This window comes from Podarcis tiliguerta (assembly GCF_965153285.1).
Source record: "Podarcis tiliguerta genome assembly, chromosome: 11".
Lineage (NCBI taxonomy): Eukaryota > Metazoa > Chordata > Lepidosauria > Squamata > Lacertidae > Podarcis > Podarcis tiliguerta.
The window spans coordinates 32,243,962-32,270,003 of NC_139544.1; the positions used below are offsets into that span (position 1 = coordinate 32,243,962).

The following is a 26,042-nucleotide window of genomic DNA, read 5'->3' on the forward strand; positions in this document are numbered from 1 at the left end:
AGGTGTGGTTCTGGGGGAAATGACTTTGGTAATCCCACTGAACTTCGAAAAATGAAACATGGCTTTGGCAGTTGAACCCAATTATTAGCTTTAGGCATGATCCCCGGAATGTATCCCCCGCATAAATTGCGGGCTTACTGTATGAAAAATTATATAAGACATGATATCCAATAAGCTTTCATTGCTATTTTCTCAATAATGTTTCTATCTGACTTCAAAACATAGTTATCATTGATGATGTTAAAAAATCCCACAACGTCTCCTGTCAGATCTCTTTTCAGTTGACACATTGGCCTCTTAACACAGAAGAAATCATATAACTTATTAGTGACAGTTGATATCTCTGTTCTGAATACCCACAAGATTAAAGCTGCATAGACAGTGCCCTCAGCTAAAACAGAACAGAACAGAAGAAAACAAATGTTTGTTCTGATTACAACCTGGCAATTTCACACAATACCCTGTTCTTTCCCCCAAATTTGATAGCACCCTTTGGCGTAAGCAAAGAAAAAAGAACCCACGCCTTGTTTAGCTGATAGCACTGCAGATGCCATTGTTAATAGCTACAGACTAATGGAATGTTAACACGCTCCAATGCCACACTCAGGAGTAGTAATGCATGGAGTGGAAGCTATGAAATTAAAATGCCTTGTTCCACAAATAATGGAAGTCAATTCAATGATTTGCTAGTATCAGATAGGAAGCTCTCATACATTATTGCTACATCCACAACTGAAGATTTGCACATTTATATTGCCAATAACTATTACCAATACCTCATTTCAAAAATATCAACTATTTCTAACATACAGAAGTGTAAGATAGTTTCATGCTCCAGACATAAAAGACACATCTTCCAGCACATTTTAAAACTACTTGCTATGGCCAAAGGTCCGTCAGGTTGGGCATATGGCCCTGAGAAGCAAAGTCTTACCTGTATCATTGCCAGAGATAGCAACAACAAACACTTTTATGTCAGGCCTGCTTTCCACTCCTACGTCAGCATCTGAAGTAGAAGGAGGCTCTTCCTGAGACTCTAAAACCTCAGAGGGTGGCCCTGTAGGCTGTGCAACCGCAGTCACACTCGACGATGTAAAATATTCTGTATCAATCTCTGGCTCTGCCGTCTTGCCTGTAAAATCATCATCAGTAGTAGTTTTAATGGGAGAAACAGATTCCTCAATTATTACCATGTCTTTACTCGTATCCTCGTCAGGTTCACTGTAAATTAAGGGTGGCTGTGTTTTGGTAATTAAAGGCTTGGATGGTGAAGTGGTCAGGGTCTTGTCTACTGGAGCAATGGTAGCTGTGGCTATGCCACTTACCACCGTCGGTTTACTTGTCACAATAGCCGAGAATAAAACTGGCTCTGTTCCTACGGCCTCTTCTGTCGTTCCTGAACCTTCTGGGCTATGAGTTGTAAGAGTCTCCACATGAGGTAATTTTTCAGTCACAGGAGCAGTAGCTTTAGTAGGAAAGGGACCTGCAAATCTAATTGTGGGTACATCCTTTTCACTTTCTGTGCTTGCCTTTCTGGGGGGAACACCCGTCGGTTTTAGCTTACGTTCTGTGACAGCATCCATTCCAGGAGACAGTTCAGGTTTTGTGGCTGTTTCATAAACTGTTATTTTGACACCTGGGCCCAAAGCCTCAGTAGTTGCATATTTTCCTTCATATGCAGATCCTTCAGCAGTTAAGTCACTTTCAGGCGTCAAGAGCAACGTTGAAATCACTGCAGTAGTGTCTGGGACAGTAGCCAGTTTTTCCACAGCTTGATCTCTAGCACCAGGTTCCTCCTGAATAGCTGTTGTAGCCTCTGTTTTCGCACCTCTGACGCCTGTATGAATAGTAACAGTGACCACATCTTTAGCAATTTTATCTACTGGGGTTTCAGAAATGAGGGAAATGCCAGGTTCTTCCTTTGCTGTTGCAGAAGGAGTTACCATCTTTGTAAATATAACTGATTCTGTGCCTGATATGCCTGTTGAGGAAATAGTAGTGATTTGTCTGGGAATTCCTAAGTCTGGCTGGTGCTCAGCAGAACTCCCTTCAGAAGTCCAATCATATTTCTGATCATCTGTTCCTGCAGTTTTTTCTTGTTGCAACCCTGGAGTAGGTGTTACTGTATCACGGTGCCTTGGCATGTCCTCTCTTTCAGCTTTTGGGAAAACCCCTGCCACTGTATCATTCACTTCTGTTGCAGTGGTTGTGGTCTTTGGAAACTCCATAGAGCCTAACTCAGAGCTAAATGATGTTTCATAGCTCTTTGTATATCCGGTAGTTAGTGGTATTTTGCTTTCAGATGAACTGACTATTACACCTGGTGTAGCTGTAGCAATCTCAGGTGAGAACGTCTTTGACACTTTGACTACATCTGATTCTGAAACAGTGCTAGAGGCAACTGGCCTGTCATCGGGTGAAATATTGCCATTGTTATCGTCTTTTGTAGGTTCATGATGATCAGGGAGCAGTTCTTTGGGGATGACAACGGTTGTCAGTTTTACGTCGCTTTTTGCTTCCATTGATTTTTTTGTAGGCTGGATGCCAGGATGTGTTTCTTCCTTTGTTAATGTAACAGAAGTTTTTGTTTCTACAGGTTCACTCAAGTTATTTCTCAGTAGAACGTCTACAGAAGTTATTATTGGTCCCACCTCTATTTGTTCAGTCTGACTTTCAGAGCTCTTCTCACTGAGGTCAGAGACAACTTGTGTGGGTGTGGTCCCTACTAGGTCACTCGGTGCAGTATCTGTTTCTGTCACTTCTGATGAATCAGAAAAGTCTGTAACAGTCTGAGGTAGAACAGTGGATAAACTAACAATCTGCTTAGGTACCTTCTCTTCCAGTTTTGCCTTAGGCATTCCTTGTGTGACCGAAGAGATATGAGGATCAAGATTAGTTTTAGAAGCGATTTGTTCAGTTAATAAATTGGAAGATCCGCTTTCCAAAGGTATATTCGGTTCAACAGTTGCAGTATCATTCGGCTTAGCTATAAAAAAAAAGACAATTAAAATGAATGTCATGCTTACTACAATATCTTAAATGTAAGAAGCATTTTTAATAAATTAATTCTGAACAAGCATCCTTTATCTCTGCTGTATCTTTACTATATGCCAGTTGCTCCCAGAATGTACTTGCTGAGCATCTTGACCAGAAAGCAGCTGTAATTAAGCTAATTTAGTCCCATGTACTTCTATAGTAAATCAATTCAACCCAATGTAGTTTAAATGAAGTATGAACTCCTACTAGTCCATAGCAATGACTTAAAAGTCTTGTATGTGGTAGTTTTCTGCTTATTGTAAATCGGTCATATGGAACCACTGTCACACAGATTCAAACTTTTTTCATGCTACTTCAAATAGGAATTTGCCCCTCCATGTTAAAATAAAAGCCTGAATTAGTTTGAATGGCTGATCATATGCTACATTGTTGGAGTTTGTAGACCTGGATTCAATCCTGCTTAGCCACAAAGCTTGCTGGATGGCCTTGGATCGATATTTACTCTTCCAGCCCAACAGCTGCTAAAAGTGTTGTTGTTGTTTTTGGTAAAATGAAATGAGGTGGCGCTGCTGCTCTTATGTTGATAAAAGTAATGTGTGTACCAGCACAAAATGGTGGTCAAGGCATCAACAACAATGATCTGAAGGTACTCCATACCAATGGGTACTGTCACAAAGAAAGCACTAGCTATAAGAACAAAACTGGATAAACCTATGTATGTTTCCCTGGGTTCCTTAGAAGCTGGGCAGGGTATACATGTGCTAAATAAATATGCAAAGGAATTTAAGTGGCTGCCCCATGGTCCACTGATCTGTGAAATGGCTCTCATTTTTGCTGAACTGAAGTTATTGTACTCCAGCTGCCTCCACTATCACATCTGAATTCAAACACTTTCTGCTGTAGTCATTTGTATTATAGAGTGCAGTTCTCAAGGTAAGGTGGGACACCATTCCTAATTTGTATAGGCACCTATATTTTATGCATTATACCCTTTTTAAGCTTTAAAAAAGAGAGAGTAAAAATGTCAGATTCCACTTAGACACAACAATTAAAAGCCTCAGCACTTATTCCACTGTTTAAATTTCAACTAATATTTCCAGAAAATATTCACTCAGCACAGTTCATCTACAACCTGGTTTCTCTCTAGTGGCAGCAATATTTTAATCCAGGATTATTGCACCATCATTGAATGTTTCTTAATTAACAACACAGTTCAGAAGATACAAGCTTTAAATTTCTAAACTTAACTTTTTCAAAAGAGAGAGAGAAAAGGAATGAATGAATGGATGTTAAAGCTGTTCCGTCTCAAAGAAGATATTCTCTGCATTTCATCTGCCTTTTGCTTAAAAGAAGATGACCTGCCCAGAGAAGGGTGTTTCCTTTCTAAAAGGCTCTGCTCCAGCTTTAACAGACTCCCTCGCTGTACAGATGTTTTGCATTACTAAACTCCTAGAATCATATGTTCAATGGGATATCTTCTTTGTGCTCCTTCTAATGCAAGACATGAGGCAGTTTTTCCTAATAAAACATCCACATCTAATACAGCAAGAAAGCAAATTATCTCACCAACAGCTGTGTGATGGGATGAAGAGCTGCTTGTGTGTAAATTGCAATCCCTCAGAGTTTGAACCGCTTCTCAAACCTCTGCCTGTGACGGAGCCCCTCCAGCATGGCTGCGTCAGTCGCTAGCAGAATCCGAAAGTGGCTGCTTTCGGAAACGTTTCCAACATAAAAGCTCCTTAACGGAAACACGTCTTCTGGACTCTCTGCGTGACAGTTTCCGCCGAGGAACGGGTGTTCCTATAGGGGGCCCTGAGACTTCCCCACTGTTTTCACTGGAAGCATCTCTGAGCCATTCCTCCGACTCCCCTTCCCTTGACGTTCCTGTTCGCCCCCTACTGGTTCCCTCTTCAGGTGTCAAGTCTCTCTCTACCTCAGAGAGCCTTGGCACCTCCTGTCCTGCCGATGGCAGTTCCCTGACATCCACCTCCCCTCCAGGGCCCCCTTCACCCCCTCCCGTCTCCTCCCCTACGGGTTGTGAGGAGGTAAAACCCCGGAAAGAACCTTCCTCATCGTCTGAAGTTTCGAACACCTTTCTCCACTCGTTGTGGTTCCTAGTCTCTCGGTACTCCTCGTCATCTGAGTCCGTTCCTTCTTCCAACTCCGACTCCGCGAATCCTTCCAGTTCCTCTTCCTCGTCTGTGCTGCCGAAATACTCCCTTCTAAACCTTGCTACCGGCTGTGGTTTCCGCGGGAATCTTTGGTGGAACGTTTCTGTTAAAACCTCGTCATTGACCTCCTCTGCAGTCACCCAGGTGTTTTCTGACTCCGGTTCCCCTTCCCACGCCACTAAATACTCCACCTGATTGCCCTTCCACCTGGAATCGAGGATTTCCGCTACATGGTTACTGCTTTCCCTCTCCTCCAAGACCGGTCCCCTGGTGTGCTCCTCTTCACCTCCCCCCTTGTACGGTGACAGTAATGACCTGTGGAACACTGGATGCAATTTCATGTGGTTGGGTAACCGGAGTTTGAAAGCCACTGGGTTGACCTGCTGAATGACCTCAAAGGGTCCCAATCTCTTGGGTCTTAATTTCTTACAACCCCCTTTGAACGGCAACCCTTGGGTGGACAACCACACCTGATCCCCCACCCTTATGGTTTCACCTTCCCTCCTGCTCTTGTCTGCCTGCTTCTTATATTGAGCCTTGGCCCTTTCTAAGTTGAGCTGAAGCTGACGATGGATCGCTTCCATCTCTTCTACAAACTGTTCGGCCGCTGGGACGCTCCATCTCTCGCCCCCCTCCCCCGGGAATGCCCTGGGGTGACACCCGTAATTGGCCAAAAAGGGGCTCATCCCTGTGGACACATGCTCCGCATTGTTGTAGGCAAATTCTGCCAGCGCCAGCTTTTCGACCCAATCATTCCCTCTGTCATTGACATAGCACCTCAGATATTGTTGGAGGATGCCATTTGCTCTTTCCGCCTGCCCATTGGTTTCAGGATGCCGGGCCGTCGAAAAATTGACTTCCACGTGCAGCAAGCTCATGAGCTTCCTCCAGAACCTGGAAGTAAATTGTTTCCCGCGGTCCGAGACAACCCTCAAGGGGGCGCCATGCAGCCGGAAGACGTGTTCTACAAACAACTTCGCTGTTTCTTCCGCTGTGACTGCATGTGAACATGCTACAAAGTGGCACATCTTAGTTAACAGGTCCACTACTACCATGATGGCCGTCTTCCCTTTGGATTTGGGCAGATCCGTCATAAAATCTATTGATACCGCCTCCCAAGGCCGTTCTGGCGTGGGTAGTGGTTCCAATAACCCTGCCGGCGCCCTTCTTTCCCCCTTGGCCCTCTGGCATTGGTCACACCCTCTTACATACTCCTTTACATCTTCCCTCACCTTGGGCCACCAAAACTCCCTGGTGACCATCCACATGGTCTTGTGTTGTCCAAAATGTCCCGCCGTGGGACTATCATGCAACTGCTTGAGTACCCTCCCTCTCAATTCACCTTCTGGTATATACAGTGCCCCTTTGTAATACAATGCCCCATTTCTTTCTTCAAAACCCTCCGGGCTCTCACCCTCTCCCCTGAGGCCTCTGAGCTTATTTTGGGCATATTCGTCAGTTTCCGTTTCTTCTACCAGCTCTCGTCTCCCCACCAGCGCCGCCCCACACACCCAGCGGTCCTCAGGAATGACATGTCTTTCTTCGCTTGCCCCCTCCCCTTCCAAGTACTCTGGTTTGCGTGAGAGAGCGTCCGCCCTGACGTTCTCTGGGCCTGGTACATAACAAATCTCAAAGTGGAATTTGGAAAATTCCTGTGCCCATCTCACTTGCCGTTGGTTGAGTACTCGAGCTGTTCTCCAATACTCCAAATTCTTGTGGTCGGTGCACACTTGCACCTTGTGTTGTGCCCCAATCAATAAATGTCTCCACCTCCGGAACGCTTCGTGAATGGCAAGTAGTTCCCTGTCATACACCGTGTAGTTCCGCTCGGACTTATTCAGCTTCCTCGAGAAAAAGGCACACGGTCTCCACCCTGACGTATTTCTTCCCGGCTGAAGAAGCACAGCCCCCACCGCTCTGTCTGACGCGTCTGTCTCCACCCTCATGGGCTTCTGTAGGTCCACATGCAGAAGTTGTTCTTCCGAAGCGAAAGCCCTTTTCAGTTCTTCAAAAGCTCTCTCCGCCTCCGCCGTCCAAACAAATTTCTTCTTGCTACTGAGGCAGTCGGTGATGGGCGCCGTCAAGTGTGCAAAATTCTTGATGAACTTCCGATAAAAGTTCCCAAACCCCAGGAATCTTTGCACATCCTTCTTGGTTTTCGGTGTCTTCCATTCCAGCACCGCCTGGACCTTGCCTGGATCCATGGCCAATCCTTGGTCTGACAGGCGGTACCCCAGGAATTCCACCTCCTTGGCATGAAACTGGCACTTCTCCAGTTTCACCCACAGCTGATTGGCTTGCAGCCGGCCCAACACTTCTCTCACGTCCCTCACATGCTGCTCTTCATTTTCCGAATACACCAACACGTCATCCAAAAAGGCCACACAATTCTTGTAAAGCAACGGCCCCAGGACGTGGTTGATGAAAGCTTGAAAACATGCGGAGCCGGCTTGGAGACCGAAGGGCATTACGAGGTATTCAAATGCTCCCAAAGGGGTGAACATGGTGGTCTTCCATTCATCCCCCTTCCTTATTCGTATCAGATTATACGCCCCCCGCAGGTCCAGTTTTGTAAAAATCTTCCCCTTCCTCACCCTGGTCAGAATGTCATCAATTCGGGGCATAGGAAAGGCCAGGGGTTCCGACACGGCGTTCAGGGCCCTGAAATCCACTACCAGTCTCGGCTTATCTGTGTTTTTTTTGTCCACAAAAAACACTGGGCTGCCCCCCACCGCTCGGGACTCTCTGATGAAACCCCTCTTCAGGTTTTTGTCAATGAACTCCCTCAGCTCCTGCATCTCCCTGTCTGACATGGCGTACAGCTTGCCCACTGGGAGTTGAGCCCCCGGGAGTAGGTTGATTTGACAGTCAAAGGGTCTATGCGGCGGCAGTTTGTCCGCTTCTCTTTCGCTGAATACGTTGCTCAGATCTGCATATTGCGGAGGCACCTCCCCTTGCTTCATTACCTCCATCCCAGCTAAGGTGATCTTGGCTCCCCCTGGATCCTTCCCCTGCTTGCAGTGTTCCAGGCAATGCGCCGACCCAAAGGAGACCACCCTCTGGTGCCATCCCACTAGAGGATCGTGAAGTGCCAGCCAGCTCATCCCCAAAATAATGGGAGCTCCTCCCAATGTGGCCACATTAAACGCTATCCTCTCGGTGTGTCTTGCCACCCTCATTATCATGGGAACAGTCTGTTGGTTCACTTCTCCTCCCAACAGCTCTCTGCCGTCAATCGTGGTTACCTGCAGGGGTTTACTTAAGGGGAGGGTTTGTATCTGGTGCTCAGCTGCGAACTCCTTACTCATGAAATTACAGGAGCTGCCTGAATCCAGCAGGGCTTTGATCTGTAGGGGGTGTCCATTTGGCAGCTCTAGCAACACCTCTATCACTAGAGCAGGCCTGGGAGGTTCTGGTGCGGGCACTCTCACTGCTTTTGAGCCTGGCTGCTGTGCCCCGACGGTGGCAGCCAGGCGTTGGCTTTTACCTGCTCTGTGCTTTCCTCCTCCTCTCCCCCAACAGCTCCTGCCATGCCTTGCCATTCCTTTCTCCGTGGACAGACTCTGGCAAAGTGTCCTGGCTGTTGGCAGAGATAGCATTTTTTCCCGCCCTTTCCCTCTTTCTTCCGCCCTTCACCGATGTTTGAAACTGTGCGCGCACGCGCTGTTCCCACTTCCATCGGCTCTGCCGGCGGGAAAGGCTGCTCTGGAATGTCTGGAATGCGGAGCTCCCTCCAACGTTCTCCTTTCCCCTCCCGCTTCTCCAAAGCCCTCGCCTCCTGGCGCGCTCCAATGGCTAGCGCGGCTTTAGTCAGCTGGTCCATAGACTCTGCTCTGGGGTTCCGGGAAAGTTCATCTTTCAAGGACGAAGACAGACCCTCTTCAAAAAGCATTTGAATGGGCTCAGAAGCCAAGTCCCACCCCAATCGATGAATCAACATAGTGAACTCAGTCCAGTACTCACGGACAGTCCGGTTTCCCTGTTTGCAAGCCATTAACTGCCTTCGCACTCCTCCCTGCTCAATGTCACTGGAAAACATCAGGTCCATGGCACGAAAAAACTTCATCGCGTCCTTTAGGATCTCATTATTTGCTGCCATCAAGGGTCTAACCCAGTCCTTCGCCCCTGATTCGAGGTGGCTAATTACAAAAGCCACTCGCGATTCCTCATCAGGGAAGTCATCGAATTGCAGATTGAGAGCATATTGCATCTCTGTCCTAAAGGCATGGTAGTTCCTGGGGTCCCCCCCAAATTTCTGCACCAATCCTGGCATCTTTCTGTTGAGTGGGGTGGCTTTCTCCCTCCCCCTCTCTGCATCCTGAGCCCTCCTTTCTTCCAGCCTCGCCGTCTGCAAGGCAAGCTGGATTTCCAACGTCCTATACCTTTCCTCCAGGCTTGGACCTCCAGCTGCCCCTCCGGTTCCTGCTGGTTCGCTCATGATGCCTCTCCCTGGCACAAGCTAGCTGTCGATGACTTTCGGATTGCTGTGATGGGATGAAGAGCTGCTTGTGTGTAAATTGCAATCCCTCAGAGTTTGAACCGCTTCTCAAACCTCTGCCTGTGACGGAGCCCCTCCAGCATGGCTGCGTCAGTCGCTAGCAGAATCCGAAAGTGGCTGCTTTCGGAAACGTTTCCAACATAAAAGCTCCTTAACGGAAACACGTCTTCTGGACTCTCTGCGTGACAGTTTCCGCCGAGGAACGGGTGTTCCTATAGGGGGCCCTGAGACTTCCCCACTGTTTTCACTGGAAGCATCTCTGAGCCATTCCTCCGACTCCCCTTCCCTTGACGTTCCTGTTCGCCCCCTACTGGTTCCCTCTTCAGGTGTCAAGTCTCTCTCTACCTCAGAGAGCCTTGGCACCTCCTGTCCTGCCGATGGCAGTTCCCTGACAAGCTGCTTACATCAAAGTCTATCCTGAGTTCTTTTTTTAAAAAAAATAGTGTTCTTTTACATTATGCACAACCTGAATGAAGCTGAGCAACTGGAAGAGGTTTCTATGCTTAAAAAAAGAATCCACATATTATTTCCTTTGTTTTTATATTAAAGCAAACTTGTTCTTCATTAGATAACCTTTTTTAATAGTTGGAGAATCGTTAAATATTAGATCACAGAATAGTATGGTAACACACTTGCTTCCAGGTTGCTTACTGTGCAGTGCAGTGATTCTGAATTAAGCTAAATAACATTTACCAAAAAGGAACAGATAAAATTGGGAGATAAGGGGAGCTGCTGCTTTAAAAGGGTCTCCATGATGCCTGTTATCTTTGTATGCAGCCATGTGCATGGGAAATCAGTGGTCTGAGAAAATGGCCTAATTCCCAAAGCAAGCTACTGCACAGTAATTGCTCCCTGTCATAACACTGTGCCCTTTTTAAAAGTACAGCAATCCAGAGTGAGAATTGACGTCCTCTTCTTCCCTCTGCAAAGCCATGCAAAGATGGGACACTGAACAGTGTGAAATTATACCTCAGAATATACCAACCAAAAGGTTCAAGATGCAGAGCACATATTGGTTTGGAACCCCCAAGCACACTGGGCCACTTGTATGATCTAGAGCCACAATTATTGTGGTTATTAAATTACACGCCCTTCACTACCAGGTCTCAGGGCAGATTATAGAGCATGGAGTGCCATGGTCAAGTCATTTCTGTCCAAAAGGGCCCATAGTTGGCTAATCATCAGGGGCTGGAAACAGGCACCCAGTCACCAAGGCCACCTGGGTTTCAAATAACAATGTTAGATCTATGGGTACCCCAAGCTATGAACCCGTACCATCCAAAACAGGCCGCCTTCCCACCTCCTGGACTCAAGAACCTGGAACACATAGAACTTCTTTCTGGCCCACATCCAGCCCATCGCTGCCTCCAGACATATTTCTAGCACCTCAGCCACCTCTCCTGATTCAGATAGACATATTGGTGACTGATCATTGTGCTTTACTGAAAACTGAGGGAGGGAGAAATAGCAGCATTCCTCCTTTTCTCATATTTCCCTCAGCTTTTCATTCTTGGTGGCTTTAAGGCCTGGCCTAGGGTTACCCAGAAAACTATTAGAGAAGCACTGCGGGCTGGATCTCTTCCATCCCCTCGCCACACTGCATTTTATATGTATGAGCACAATGGCTACGTGCATTTAATGGTGAATTGTGATTTATCATTATGAGAACAAGTCTAGGTAAGTCTTGGGCTCCTGCACTCCTCCTTTGTCCTCTGGGACAGCCTCAAGAAGATTGGAAAGTGTTTGCTTCCATTTTCAATTAACCACAATTCAGCATTATGGTCTGACCCCAAAGTGTATGCTTAACATTAACCATGGTTTGTTGATACAAGCCAGGTACGTACACTGAGGTTTGATGTTGGCTTGTTTGAGTGAAGCATAACTAAGGCTTACTGCAGTTTGCATGGATTTGGACGTAACACTGGTCAGTCAAAATCAGAAGAGAACGCTTCTGGTCTCCTCCTCACAGCTGGTCTGGAGGGGTGGAGGGTGCAATCCTGACAGAGTTCCAGCTGAATCATGCTTCTCAGTAACACAAACGTCCCAAGAATTTCAATTACTTATTTGGCTATGTGTGCCTAAAAAGTGTTTTCTTTAAAAAAAGGGGGGGAGAGCAACTACAATCATTAATGATGTCCATAACTAGGCCTACATACTTAAAGGGCCAGGATACTTGGGGTGATCTTCTACATGTGGTAACCCAGGGCCAGCCCAGGGTATTTTGCCACTTCAGGCAAAAAAGGGAAATGTCTCCCCCTGCCCCGCTGCCACAGCAATCTTTTCTGCCCCTGGTCTCCTCCTCTGACATCAGCCACTCCTCCTCCTTCTCCTCCTCTGCACCCATCCACCACCATGGCTGGGCACAGAGGTAGTGGTGGCAGTGGCAAGGAGCCACAGAGGTGGCAGCAACAGAGGTGGCAAAGAGGGTGGCCGGGAGTGAAGGAAGCAGCTATGGTGGAAGGCAGGTACGGAGGAGGAGGAGGAGGATGCAGTGAGTGTTAGCAGAGAAGGTCAGATCTGCCACCTGACGCAACTGCCTCACCTTGCCTCATGGACAAGCAGGCCTTGCACTAGCCCCTTGTCTGCAAATTCAGAAGTTCAGGACTGATATTGCTTTGGGTTCCACCACCATATGAGGTTAGGTTAACTACAAAAATAGAGGTTTTTCCTGTGGTTAACTGAATCTTTAAATTCCTTCCCTAGGAAAAAATACCAGGCCAGTTTTATTGTGACTTTTAAGAGATCTGTGAAGATTCTGAAACATAGGAAGCCGCAAACAGGCCATTGCTCAATCTAGCTCAGCACTGCCTTTCACTGAATGACATCAGCCCTCCTGGTTTTCAGAAAGGAGTTTATCTTGAGATGCTGGAAGTTGAACCTGAGACCTTTTGTATGTGAGGCATGTTCCAGAACTGGTCATGGATGCTTTTTAATCCATCAGGTTTGTAGAGGGATTATTTGTTTCTGTTTTATTATGAGATGGACTGTCCACTGTATTTTCTATTGTGTCGGCAGCCATGGCTGAAAAGCAGCATTAAAACCCCTAAGTAAAAGAAGGAAAAAAGGAAAAAAGAAAGCAAGCAAACTGCTTTGGTTTTGTACACTTTGGCCAAAGCTTACAAAGCAATGGACAGACTGTGGTTGACTTCATTAGGGTTAGGTCTTAAGAAAGAGGAGGGAAATCTTCCAAAATACTCTTATGTCTGACCACAAAACCAGGATCCATTAGGAACAAATTGTTTTTGGCTAAAGTTGTGTTTTACTTTACTATGGTTAAGAAGAATCAGAATTCATTATAAGTCCCTCTTCACATTTTTCTTTAATGCTTCCTCTCCCAGCAAAGACTTTTTAATACACAAAGGGCCTTTTAAATAACAGTCCAGATTCAACATAAACATTACTAAGATTGTGCCCTACTGATGAGGGCAACAGAGGAAACTTTAGAAACTTAAATTATCCAACTGTCCCCAAAATCTGAATTAAGCCTTCTTGGTTGTACCCCCGCCCCAGCTATGGAGCTCCTTGTCCAACAACCTTAATTTGGACACCCTCCTCCTAGCCTTCAGGCAGCAAGCAACTCTGCCCATAACATCTCATATTGTATGCTTTGATTTTGTGTGTGGTGTTTTATTGCATTGTTTTAAATGTTCTCTCTTTCTTTACCTTCTAACTTTTTTGCTTAGCACGCAACTATCATGTAGTTTTAGGGGGCAAAGAAGATGTGCTCATCATTCAGTTTTATATTGTATTTTAGTGCGTATGATTTTGTTCTCTAATTAGAGAACAAGATCATACACATTAAAAATACAGAGAAACGTAAAATGTGCATGAACACAATGGTTCAGAAAGCCTTACAGCTGAGTGCTATATTAATTTAATAAATAAGCATATATATATACATATAAATAAGCATATATATATATATATATATATATATATGTATATATGTATGTATATATATATATATATATATATACAGTGGTACCTCAGGTTAAGTACTTAATTCGTTCCGGAGGTCTGTACTTAACCTGAAACTGTTCTTAACCTGAAGCACCATTTTAGCTAATGGGGCCTCCTGCTGCCGCCGCGCCGCCGGAGCACGATTTCTGTTCTCATCCTGAAGCAAAGTTCTTTACCCGAGGTACTATTTCTGGGTTAGCGGAGTCTGTAACCTGAAGCGTATGTAACCCGAGGTACCACTGTAATTGATTGTGATTCTATGTAAACTGTGTTACTTTTACTGTTGTTAGCCCCTCTGAGCCCGGTTTTGGCTGGGGAGGAAGGGATATAAATATATTATTATTATTGGTGGTGGTGGTGGTGGTGGTGGTGGTGTTTACTTGGAAGTTCAGTGGTACAGCAGCTGCTTTGCATGCAAAGGTTCTGGTTCAGTCTCTGGCATCTCCAGGTAGGGGTGGGAGAAGCACCCGCATGGAACTCTAAGGAGCTACTGCCAGTATAAATAGTACTGAGCTAGAAAGATGAATGATTTGACAATACAAACAGTACAAGGCAGCTTCTAATGTTCTGATATGTAATACTGGAAGCAATAATTCACTCATCTTCTGTATGAGCTATACATGCATCTGACGTTCACACCTCCATGCACAAGAAGACGTGCAAGTTCTGACTGATGTTATACAGGAAGTACAAAAGGTGGAAGTAACAAATCACTTGTACATATCTGCGGCTACCAGGGTTGTTTCTTTTCTCAATCAGAAACTCTTTCGACTGGGTTAATTTATGTCACTGACTACCAGATGGTCTGGACTAACAGGGGGCTAGACATTGCTATGATACCCTGTTAGGGAAACCCTCTATGACATTCTTCCTGGCTACTGTGACTAATAGCACAAACTAGATAGATGGCAAGTTAAATGGGCTGCTTATTGTTGCTGGCATCTGTCTGTCTCGAGAGACAATGAAAGAATGTGAGGTCTTCTGATATTCAGGAAGCAAACAGAAAACAAATTCGTTAAATGATCAGAATACAGGTTTGAGCAGCAGGTGAGAAACTGTGAAGAGGAAAGAAGTTCCAGAGCTAGGACCACTATATTTTAGGTGTGCAATGGTGAAATCATATTGGAACAACAGGGTTAGTAGTGTCTATAAAGGGCAAGGGAACTCTAGGCTCAGATCCTCAGAAGTCTTTTATTAGATTTCGATAATGCCAGTGGGATTGGCTCCATACCCAAAAGAGAACATGAAAATGATTAGCATTTTAGAAAGCCCCATGATTTCTCTAGGAACAAATCCATGATCAAAGTGGTTATGGTCAGCACTGTGAACTTCCATTTTTTTAAAAAAAATATATCTAAAACTAAACACATATGGCATGATCCAAAAGAGTAAAGAGCATTTGCACACCCACTTGGGGCTTTCTTGGCACAGCCGCTTTCAGCTCCCAACATCTAAAACTTCTTTTTCACAGACTTGCTGCAAGTACAGAAAGCAATCTGGTAGTCCAGGAGTGAGAGAAACAAAAGTCAGAATGAAAGTTATAAAGAAAAGCCCAGAGCCCTTGCACATCTGGCACACATGGATATGGGGATCAGACTCACTATTTCAATTGCCTGCTTTTACTTGCCAAGGTTAAGGCCATATATATATACTCCAGGCACTGCAATGTGAAATCAAATTAAGTGAGAGCTTAAATATAATTCCATTAGCGTTAAGTTATATTTTGGGTACTTATTAGAAGCATCATCCAGAAATAGCTGGACATGTAGGAGAAACCACTGGGGCTTTAGCCCACAGTTAAGCATTTGATCCCCACTCATATCAATGTGAGTTAAGAGCATCTAAACATTATGATTGTGTTTACATTAGTAGCAGATACCTTGTAATTTATCCTTACTGGAATTGGTTGTTCAGATTTTTTTAAAAATAAAATCAGGGCTTCATTTTCCTTAACTTAAAAGACATGTTAATTTTAAAACATTCATTTTGCTCCAAAGAAAGGTTTTACTCACAAACAGTTTCTTGCTGAGACACAAAGAAAAGGCTGTCTGCTTTGTTGACAGCCATGTTTGTTTTTTTTATAATTATTAAGACAGATGCCTTTTCTGGCAAAGATCCTGTGCTTTGCTGGATGTGAAAACACCAGCGTCTGGTTGGCTTTTCAGAGGCCTCCCCCCCCCTCCCCACCCCTCCTGATTTCCTGGCTTTGCTGGGAGTGACATTGCAATGCAAATCTTTACATCAATGGCTCCAGAATGGGGCAACTCCCTGAGTAAAGGGGTAGGATTTGAGCCCTCCACATTAGAATAAATACATAACATGTGGCATAAAAGCAGAAAGGTTAAGTAAATGAGAACATCTCCTGCTCCAAAGCGAGGGGGAAAGGGGCACAGTAAAAGGGTGACGTCGTTCCTTTTTACTGTACGAACATCTGTTCTACAGACTTCAGGCGCTGCTGCTAGCTAGATGTCTTAGCCTCTGCTAGCTAGATGTCTTAGCTGCATTTTGTCTTTCTGAGAAGTGAATGCAGTGTTTTCTGTCCTCACCTCTATCCCCACAATTAACAGCCTCTAATGTGATATAAATGGTTGTGATTATAAACTGTCCTTTGCTTTTAATTCCAAAGGTATTCTTTTCAAAGAGAATTAGTCACTTTTCCAAGGAGTTGTATATGGGTATGAGCAGGGAGTGTAACAATTTAATAACGGGGGCAATCCAAGATGCCTGCATAGCTTGTTAAAGTACTGTTTCACGTGCACAAAATGTTGCACTTTCCCTTGACATTGGCTAGCATTAGATGAACCTGATTCTCAACAAGTGTAATTATCACAGGCTTAAAATTTGAGGGCGCTTCTGTCCATGGAACAAAAGCTTGGACTTAGTTTACTTCTTAAGGTAGTGGACTGGGAGCAGGTGGGGGTCATGAAGACAATTAAAGCCACATAAGCAATCAAAGCAGGACTGAACCTTCCGCTCATCAATTGGTCATCATGATGGGCATGTGGGTGGTCCTGCCCACCTCTCAAAACTAGCCTGCGGGGTGGGGGAGATAAAGATCTAGCCCACAGCACAAAGGGTTCCCCCGCACCGCACTGCCAACACTAATGGGATAACTGTGTTGGGTATGACCCAGTACTGTACTAAGCAGAGCAGGGGTTGCATGAGAAAAGAGAAAACAGCCAGACCCCTATTCAAGGCACTTAGAAGTTACAGCCAGCCCTGGTTCAATGGAACCATCAAACAGTGTTTGTGCTCACAGCAATCAGGAAGAATCGCAGGTTTTTCCTCAAAACTCCAAACAAAGTAATGGTTCAGTCAAGCTTGTTAATCTGCTATCTAACCCTTGGAAACTGCAATCAACCTTTGGGTGGCTGATCAAATGTTTTTCCAAGAGGTGGCAGATCACAAAGCCGAGGTTCAAGCTTATATCAACATTTCCTTCGTTTCCACAATGAAATATCTATAGACAATGTTACTTTAGGAATTATTTCAGCTGAGCTCCTTTGCTTGGTGTGTAAAACCTCCATTAAGAGCTGCTTTGATGCATGGTTGGTGGTGCCCATGACGGGGCAGTTCTCCCTTTGTATAATGCCTTCCCTAGTGAGGTGTGTCGATCTCCCTCCTTCATGACTTGCAGGAGAAATTTAAAAGCATTCCGGTGTTACCCAGGCATTTGATGGCTGAAACACACTGTTTCTGGCAACCTTGAGATCACTGGTTTAGAATGTTTTTAACTGGTGTGTTTTTTAATAATGTTTTTAGTTTCTGAGTTTTTAATGTTTTATCATTACTGTGTCTGCAATCCTGGAGGAAGGGTCAGATAGAAATTGAACAAATAAAGAAACAATAAACTACAAGAAAGTGAATCCAGTAGATTGGCAGGTTATATCATGTCTCTTTTTTTTCCCCCTTTAAAAAATACTGTGATAGTTATACATTCTTAACCATTAAATAAACTTACGTAGAAAGCAGTAGGCATCAAATCTGCTGTCTGGGGGAGGGAAGTATGTTTGATTCTCATAGCGATACAAGGTTCGCACTCCAAGCAAACCTCCGCCACACTGGATCCTTGCCACAGAAACAGGATAGCGCACACTGCCATCAGCCAACCAGCCATAGTCGCATTGGTCAAAGCCATTTCTCCAAGCAGCATGTAGATCACCAACAGAAGCGAGAACTGCACCGTTTGCCTCACACCGCTCTTTAGCTTCTTCAAAGGTTAGCTTGTTGGGAGAAGTGATATGGAAGACATCGCCTACAAGAAGAGAAACAAAGGACACCTTTACTTCTTTGCATGGGCGGCTGTGTCACATTCCTAAAATGGTTTTTAAATGGGGGAAAAACCCATTTACTTCCAGGATTATTGTAATAATGAATTAATTATGTATATTTTTCCTTACTGGTCACACAGATATAATTAGTTGGTTTGATGTATACTGCCACGAGCAGTGTGTGTGTGTGTGTGTGCATAATACTATATACGGTAAATAAAAAATGTGACATTGACATTGAATTGGAAGCATGAATCTGCTGTGATAAAATGTGTTATGAGGATCTTCCTGCCCATATCTCCCAATGTGTCTCTCCCCATTAAAAAAGTATCCTATTCACTTAAATAAAATGTTGTCTTTGTCCATTCTTCCCAGCTGTCTATTCTACCTTGGATCTCATTCCCTGAAGATTCAGGTCCTGTCCTTTCTTTCTCTCTCCCTCCACCAGATCCCTCCTCAAGTCTCATGTTTTCATGTAACATTTGGCTTAACTACTTAGTACTCAGCCCAACTATTACAACATCTATCGTAGCCAACCTAAGTACCTGTAACTTTAGCCAGCCATTTACTCTTGTCCTTCCCTCCCAAACCCCATTCGTTTTGACTCTCTCATTTTCAACATTTAGATTTAAGTTTCTTGCAAGCAGTAACCTCACTCTCTCTTCTTAAGAAACTTTGCAAAGTACTATGCACCTTGATGGTACTGTACATATCATTGGTAGCACTGAATGTTATCATAACAATAAACACACACAATAACGTTCCATCATAGCATGACCAATGAACAGAACCTAAAAAGGGGGCATAGGGACTGGGATCACAAGAGGCAGAAAGTATGTTGAACTCCCACTACCATCCTATCAGGGCCCAAATAATTTTTCCAGTATAGGTAAATTTCTGCTATTCAGAACGTACTTCACTTGGGGCACACTGCTTCCTTATAAGCAACAGAACAAGTCAACCTCTAGCCTTGACGGTGGGTAGATCAGACATCTCTGAGAGAGAGAAGTGGGGGGCATGTTCCTGGGCTCCTTGCAATGTACATAGAAGCCTTCTGTCTTCATATACCCTGCTCTATCCATCATGATAACAGGCATCTTACTAACAGGAGAGAATAACAATTGCCAAAGATTACTATAGAGGCAGGGAAAGTGCTGGCTCCATATTTATGCACATGAAGCCAGAGATCCTGGGCTTTTGTCCCAAGGCACCTGACTAATCAAGGTACACACTTAATGCCACTGATAACAGAACACTATTTACTCAAGAGGACCACATCACAGCTGCAAGTTAAAACAAAAAATGAAAAATGAAAACCAACGCCAAGAAAACCAACACTATATTTGCATGGTCATTCCATTAAGTATTTTGTACAGATTCATGCTAATATGAACACCAAATGTTTGATTAGGTTAATGTGTCCAGATGTTGGCATCCAAACCAAGCAATTACACAATAACGTCTCCAAACGTCTAGCTTAAAAAACAGCTTCTAAACCAATTCCAGTTAGTGTGTTGCCACAAAGAGGCAATAAGGTCTTCAAAATACGCCATCTGCTTTGCAAGGAAACTACAAATCCATGTGTCAGTATTAATCTAATCTGCATCTCAAATGGTGTACACAGCCATTGCAACATGTTAACAAAATGAGCATTCAATGAGAACTAAACAATGATTGTTTGAGGCTAAAAATGTTGAAACAACACTATTTAATTCTGCCAAATTGCAGTGGAATATATATGTTTTGTTCTGTTACTTTGGAGGATACATATGAATGTGCTTTCCAAGCCAATTTAACAGGTAATAAAAATCCTCTGGTCTCATTTCGGCTAGCAGTGGAATTGATGTCTGGTTTGGGAGATTCTTCATGTTTTATGAAATAATGATTTCACTACTGTTTCAGAGAGCATACTCGAAAGACTGTAAGGGAAGTCCAAAGTTGTAAACCTAAGTGCAATTATTTATGGGGGTGGGGATGACTGAAATCAATTGCATCTTCTGGGAAAACATGTTTGGGGTCAGGGAGTGAGTCCTACTGAAATTGCTAGGATACATTTGAATACGGGCTTAGGTTAAAGTGCTGCTTGGGACAGTGGGGGCCAGCAGGGTGGGGCTATGTTTCTTTCCTGACTTCCCAGCGCGGCACATTGCTGTTGGTTACCAAAAGACAATGGGAGACGCAAGGCAGCAGGGAGCTCAGCATGGTGTAGACACAGTATCAGAAGCGTTGGATTGGTTTTTCACTGCCTTGCCTACCCACCTATCAGCAACCAGCAGTGACTTATGGCCAAGAGAGCCCCACCTGCACTAGACCACCAGTTGCTTTAGGCTCAGCAGCTGCATGCAGCTGCATGTCAATCCTTACAGTCACTTCACTGGACTATGTTACCACTTTAGACAAGATGCCAGGATCACAGGGTTAAACTCCCTGCATATTTGATGTCTGACAGGCTAGGGCTTTTTTATGAGCAGGCTGTTCTTTCATGTACTGACCCAGTACTGACCCAGTCATAACCTCCAATATGAAGCAGCCCAAAACCAGGATGCCATCTTCCGGCGCTGAGGTCCCACATGAGTCAAGTGACCCACATGAGATCTCAGCTTCCCAAAAAGTGCTTTCTTCAGGCACAGCACCAGAAAAATGCATGTTTTAGGGCACTGCGTAAGATAGCTGCCCCCCCCCCCAAAAGCACTTTTCCAGGGCAAGAGTGCGGCCTGAAATCACACGAGATCACAGAGACCATTTTGGCCACTGTTCTCTTGTGAGAAAAACAGAATGTTTTGGGGGGTTTTCAGGACAGCTTGATGGGTATGCTATATGACTGGAAATTTCTCCTTTACAATGGGAAATGGTGTAGTCCAGAAACAAGTTTGCAATCTCATACACTGTGTCTTATGATGACCCCTCCCCCCCCACACACCTGCAATCTTCAATTGTGTAACCCACAGAGATTATAAAATCTGTCTTGTTTCTATATGCTGCATCCCAGGCCACAAGTCTCAGAACCACTAAACTTTTAATCCTGACTTCCACAGGCGTAGCCAAGCTAGGGTGGTGTTTATCCACAGCTTCCCATTCGACAGCGTCAAGGGGAAAGATTATCTGGACCTTCTAAGCAACTTCCCTCAACAAGATTATGACTGTTAGTGAACTCAGTAAAAGTATTAAAAATATAATCTCCAAAACCAGCTCTTATTCTCACCATGGCAGTGTTGCAGTCAACTTTTAAGTGTGGGGATTAGTTCTATCATACACTTTGAGGTGCTGAATTATGTATCTGCCTGAGCCAAGGTTTCCCAAACAAAAACAGCTTAAATGTATCTCTCCCACATGTTCCAGAAAGACACAGAGAAAATCCATCTGGCAGGCTTGCGAGTGACGTAGTTCCGAGCATTAGAGCAATGAAGAAATACTTAGAAAGAAGTGGTGGGAGGGAGAATCAAGAGTTAAAAGTGGTCTGTAATGTTTTGATAGCTGGAATCCACACTGAGAGTAACTCAGCAAAATGATCCAGGCAAACACCAGGGCCAGGAGCAAGAGAGCTAGCTGTGCCCTGCAATAACAGGGGTGACATGGAAACCATGACAATCTTTGGATTGCAGACAGCAATGTGATTTCTGTTAGTTTTGGCCCCCTGTTTTAGGCTGATTGCCTCTGCCCCAGAGTCAAAGCACTCTAAGAATCTCCAGATTTCCCCTGTTGTGTGTATTTGCATTGCTCAGTTTAAAAAGCACCTGACTAAGCTGCTTTTTATTGCTGTTAAATGCAGCAAGATAGACTTGGCAGCCAAGCTTTCTCTCTCTCTCTCTCTCTCTCTCTCTCTCTCTCTCACACACACACACACACACACACAGAGAGAGAGAGAGAGAGAGAGAGAGAGAGAGAGAGATTCACCACAGCCTCATGCCAAAATGCTTGAACTCCAAAGAGATTACCCTCTAGTGTTCTATCCTCTGAGACTCAGTTCATATGTTTTGTTGCACATGAACTTTAATCATGAAAGAATATTTTTGCACACCTGCAATGGGGTTTTGCCATTGGTCAGTAGCAGTCTGAATTACATCCAACCAGGGTCATTGGTATGTAGACCATCTGTGAATTGGTTTAAGCATGAGATTACTGTATTTAGGATCCTTCAGATAGAGGAACACTCCCCTAGCTGTACCAGGCATTGTGCTTCAGTGCACCTAACATTGTTGTTGTTGTTCCCTCACAGGACTCAAGGCAGTTTACACATAAAATTGAGAACCGCTAAAAACATAGAAAATAGGGACGTGGGTGGCACTGTGGTGTAAACCACTGAGCCTTGGGCTTGCCGATCAGAAGGTTGGCGGTTCAAATCCCCGTGATGGGGTGAGCTCCTGTTGCTCGGTGCCAGCTCCTGCCAACCTAGCAGTTTGAAAGCACGCCAGTGCGAGTAGATAAATAGGTACCGCTCTGGTGGGAAGGTAAACGGTGTTTCCGTGCACTGCTCTGGTTCACCAGAAGCAGCTTAGTCATGCTGGCCACATGACCTAGAAAAACTGTCTGCGGACAAACATTGGCTCCCTCGGCCAGTAAAGTGAGATGAGCGCCGCAACCTCAGAGTCGTTCACGACTAGACTTAACTGTCAGGAGTCCTTTACTTTTTTAAAAAACATACAAAAGATTTATCCATATAGGGACTCTGCCAATCTCTCTGCTGATCACAAGGAAATCCAAATGACAGGCCAAATTGTTCAAATCTTTTCATTGTACCCTGCCTTTGGAATCTGACAAGGTTGAAAATCAGCCTACAAATGACCTGAAATCATTTGCTTTGGGAATCAATAGGCATACACTGGTTGTTTTTAATTGTTGTTTGATTCCATAAAACTGTCAAATTCATTTTTGTTAGTTTGCAACAGTTACATTTTTTAACCCTTTTTTATCCTGTCTTTAATATGAATTAAAGATGATGCTGCGTGTCTGGCAGAGCAGTAATGGTGCAAAAGAAAAAATGCCCTTCTGCTGACTGCTGTGGGGCTCATCTGCATGCTTCTCTGCACACACAATGCACTTGATGTCAACTTTGAATGGTTTCTTATATTCCTGAGTAGGCTTCCTGAAGCCAACTGAACAGCAACAATGCACACAGCTTAAAGTTTGCCAGTAATGATCCTTGTCCTAGCTGTTTATTGGGAAGTAAAATCCAGTGGGGCTTGCTTCCAGGTAAGTACAGTCAGCACTGCTGCCAAACTCACATTCACTTTATGGCCCTTGTTTTCTCCAGAACAGAGGTCTGCAATTATTGTTCTTACCAATAGACTATTTTGCAACTGCAGTCTGAAGTCAATGAGTTTCCCTTGCTGTGTGGTGGGATGTGAATACTCACTAACATACGTACGTGTGTGTGTGTGTAAAAATCTGCAAGAAACATCTGGATTTATATTGCTTTTCTTGACTAAAAGGCATAAAGGTGGATCATGGGGAAATATATGTTAGATTTCCCTTTACACTTCCATAAAATAAGTTTCCTACCACTCCCTTGATTACTTATTATATGGGCATAGTTTAATAGGATTTGAGGCAGGAGATTTTACATCCCATAGCTGTGTTTTGGATCGGCATCATCAGTGAGACATGGAAAATGGGCTTTTTTACAAGTCAAATTTTCCATTGGTTCCAGCCAGACATCAATACCATGTTTATCTAGGGGGTCAAACTAAATAAACATTCCTAAACTATTTGTTTACAAGGTGCCGAGAGTGGCTGGGGAAACTTAGTCAGATGGGTGGGGTACAAATTAAAAAAATATTGTTGTTATTATTATTCAAAAGCTGTACTTAGGCATTATTATGTCAATATGTTCTTTAAGCAGGTATATCAATAAAAACACCTCTGACTGACCACTCAGGTGCCCTTTCTGACCCCGTATTTGTTAATTAAGGAATTAATTAGTTTGTAATAATCACATTAAAGAGGAAACATGCAAACAGGAATCACTTGCATCCAGTTTCACAATTAGCTGTGCAGAATTCTGAATGTGAAAATATTTCTCTTTCTAATCACGCAGCAGTCAAAGCAAAACAATTTACCTTTAAGTCAAATTCATAAGGTTTTACCTGGCATTTCGAACAATTATATTTGTGCATTTAAATGATTTTTACACTGCCCCTTCAGCAAAACTATTCAGGGCATTGCAAAATAAATAAAAGGCCAGTATGAAATATGAAATCACATATAAATGACCGCCAGAGTAGAACAGTGTCAGGGAAGTTCATGCAAATTGTATCTTTTCTTGAACGAAAACTCAGCTCCTACATCTATGAGTGTGGAGGTGATTTTTGAAAGCCCAAAGTCACAACACCATGCACCTTTGCTTGGGAATAAACACTACTGAATTCACTAGAACTTAACTCCAAGTAAGCATGCATAGAAACAGGCTATAAAAGGAGATGCAAGGAGCTAAAATCACGTGTGCTTACATATATCCCACCCTGATGAATCTAATTAGTATGGTAAATTCACAACATATTTCCACATGCTCTCCACCCTGCTAATAATCCCATCTGGTGTAACACTTTGGCCCTGGCATTTCACTGTATAATAATATCCTTCCATCAGTTATTCTTCAGTTATCTGCATGTGCTCTCACTTAGTGATTAGTCCAACAATGACAATGAAATCGCTTATTGATTCGGATACTAGTAAACAATCACAGTGACTCAGGTACATGATGTTAAGAATCTAGTGGCATAATAACAAGGGCCAATGGCTGTCTTCACCAAGGTTTTCCCTACCTTGCAGAATCAGTCCAAAATTAAAATGCCTCCACTGTGAGGTTCCACAGGACTCTATTTGTCCCTGAAGTTTTTTTAACACCTACATGTGAAGCTGTTAGGAGCAGTCGTTAGTTTTGGGGCATGGTGTCATTGCCACGTTGATAGACAAGCAGCTCTATTTCTCCATAATATATGAACCTGGAGATACTGTGCAGGCCCTGGACTAGCCCATGAATGTACTTATGGAGTGAACAAGGACCAGTGAATGCATCTTGAATCCTGGCAAGAAGGAAGCTCTGTAAGTGGTTCCTGTGTCCAGAAAGCAGGTCGCTTGTCTGTTCTGGTTAGGGTTGCCCTCCTTCTGAAGAAACACCTTTTTCATAAGAGGCCCAAATGACCTCTGTGACCAGGAGTGTCATTTGGCAGCTTCATCTGGTATGCCAGCTACAGCCATAATCAATCCATGAAATGGGAACCTTGAGATTGGATTACTGCAATATGCTCTATGTGGAGCTGGCCTTGGGCCTGGTCCAAAAGCTCCAGTAGCACAGATTGCAGCACCTAAATTGCTGGGGGGGGCAGGGCAGATGGTCAATTCTTCTTAAACATCTGCACTGGCTGCCCACAGACTACTAGACCCAGTTCAAGGCACTGGAACGTTTTCCTTTTGAGGATAAAATGAATACTGAGCTGCCATTGAAAGCTTAGGTACATGTAAGGTTCACTACCATGATGTTTTGTTTCCAAAAAACCGCATGTGCTTTAAATAAGCCCTCCCCATCCCGATTCCTCCAGATGCTCTGGGCTAAAGCTCTCAAAAGCTCTGACCATCGGCTATGCTGACTTGGGCTGATGTAAGTGAAATATACTTGAATCGAGAATGGATTTCATGCTCTTTATTCAGCTCATAGTGGTGAGAAAGAATGGAAGTTCCCCCAGAATGTCTGCTTTATATACATTATTTACACAATGGGCCCCACGTGATTGGCTAATTCCGGGATTATCCTGTAGGCCAATAAGGTTGCGGATTCACTTCCACCTGGAGCTGGATTGGGTGGCTCCTGTGGACCAATCAGCCTGCTGCATTTTGGATCCTATTCAACTCAGTACATAACACCAAGTTACAGTCCAAACCTTTTGGAGGGCATCAGGATGGGGAAGCCTGCTTTACAGTTTAGCCAGCATGCATAAAAAAAAAGATTGCGCTTACCATTTAAGGCTCCCACATAGCAATAGACATCATAGGTTTCATTAGGAAGACGATATCCATAGGTTCTGACTCCTTCTTTCCCCATCATGTCTCCATAGCATCCAACTCTTGGTTGCCTGATGGGATACCTGCAACAGAGTAAGTGGAAGTTTGTGAAGGTCACGTTTCATTTGCCCCCGCAGATGTACAAAA

At 44.1% G+C, this 26,042-nt stretch overlaps 1 protein-coding gene across 5 annotated transcripts in view; it reads right to left on the reverse strand.

Annotated features, from left to right (window-relative positions):
- The window catches only part of VCAN (versican), a 128,266-nt gene that overhangs the window by 62,121 nt on the left and 40,103 nt on the right, over nucleotides 1–26,042 (reverse strand). For all 5 annotated transcript variants that reach the window (XM_083403559.1, XM_083403558.1, XM_083403556.1 and 2 more), the window contains exons 5-7: nucleotides 25,851–25,978; nucleotides 17,588–17,881; nucleotides 935–2,986 (exon numbers count right to left, since the gene is read on the reverse strand). In XM_083403559.1, coding sequence (XP_083259685.1) covers nucleotides 935–2,986; nucleotides 17,588–17,881; nucleotides 25,851–25,978 — 2,474 coding nt within the window. The remainder of the gene's footprint in view (nucleotides 1–934; nucleotides 2,987–17,587; nucleotides 17,882–25,850; nucleotides 25,979–26,042) is intronic.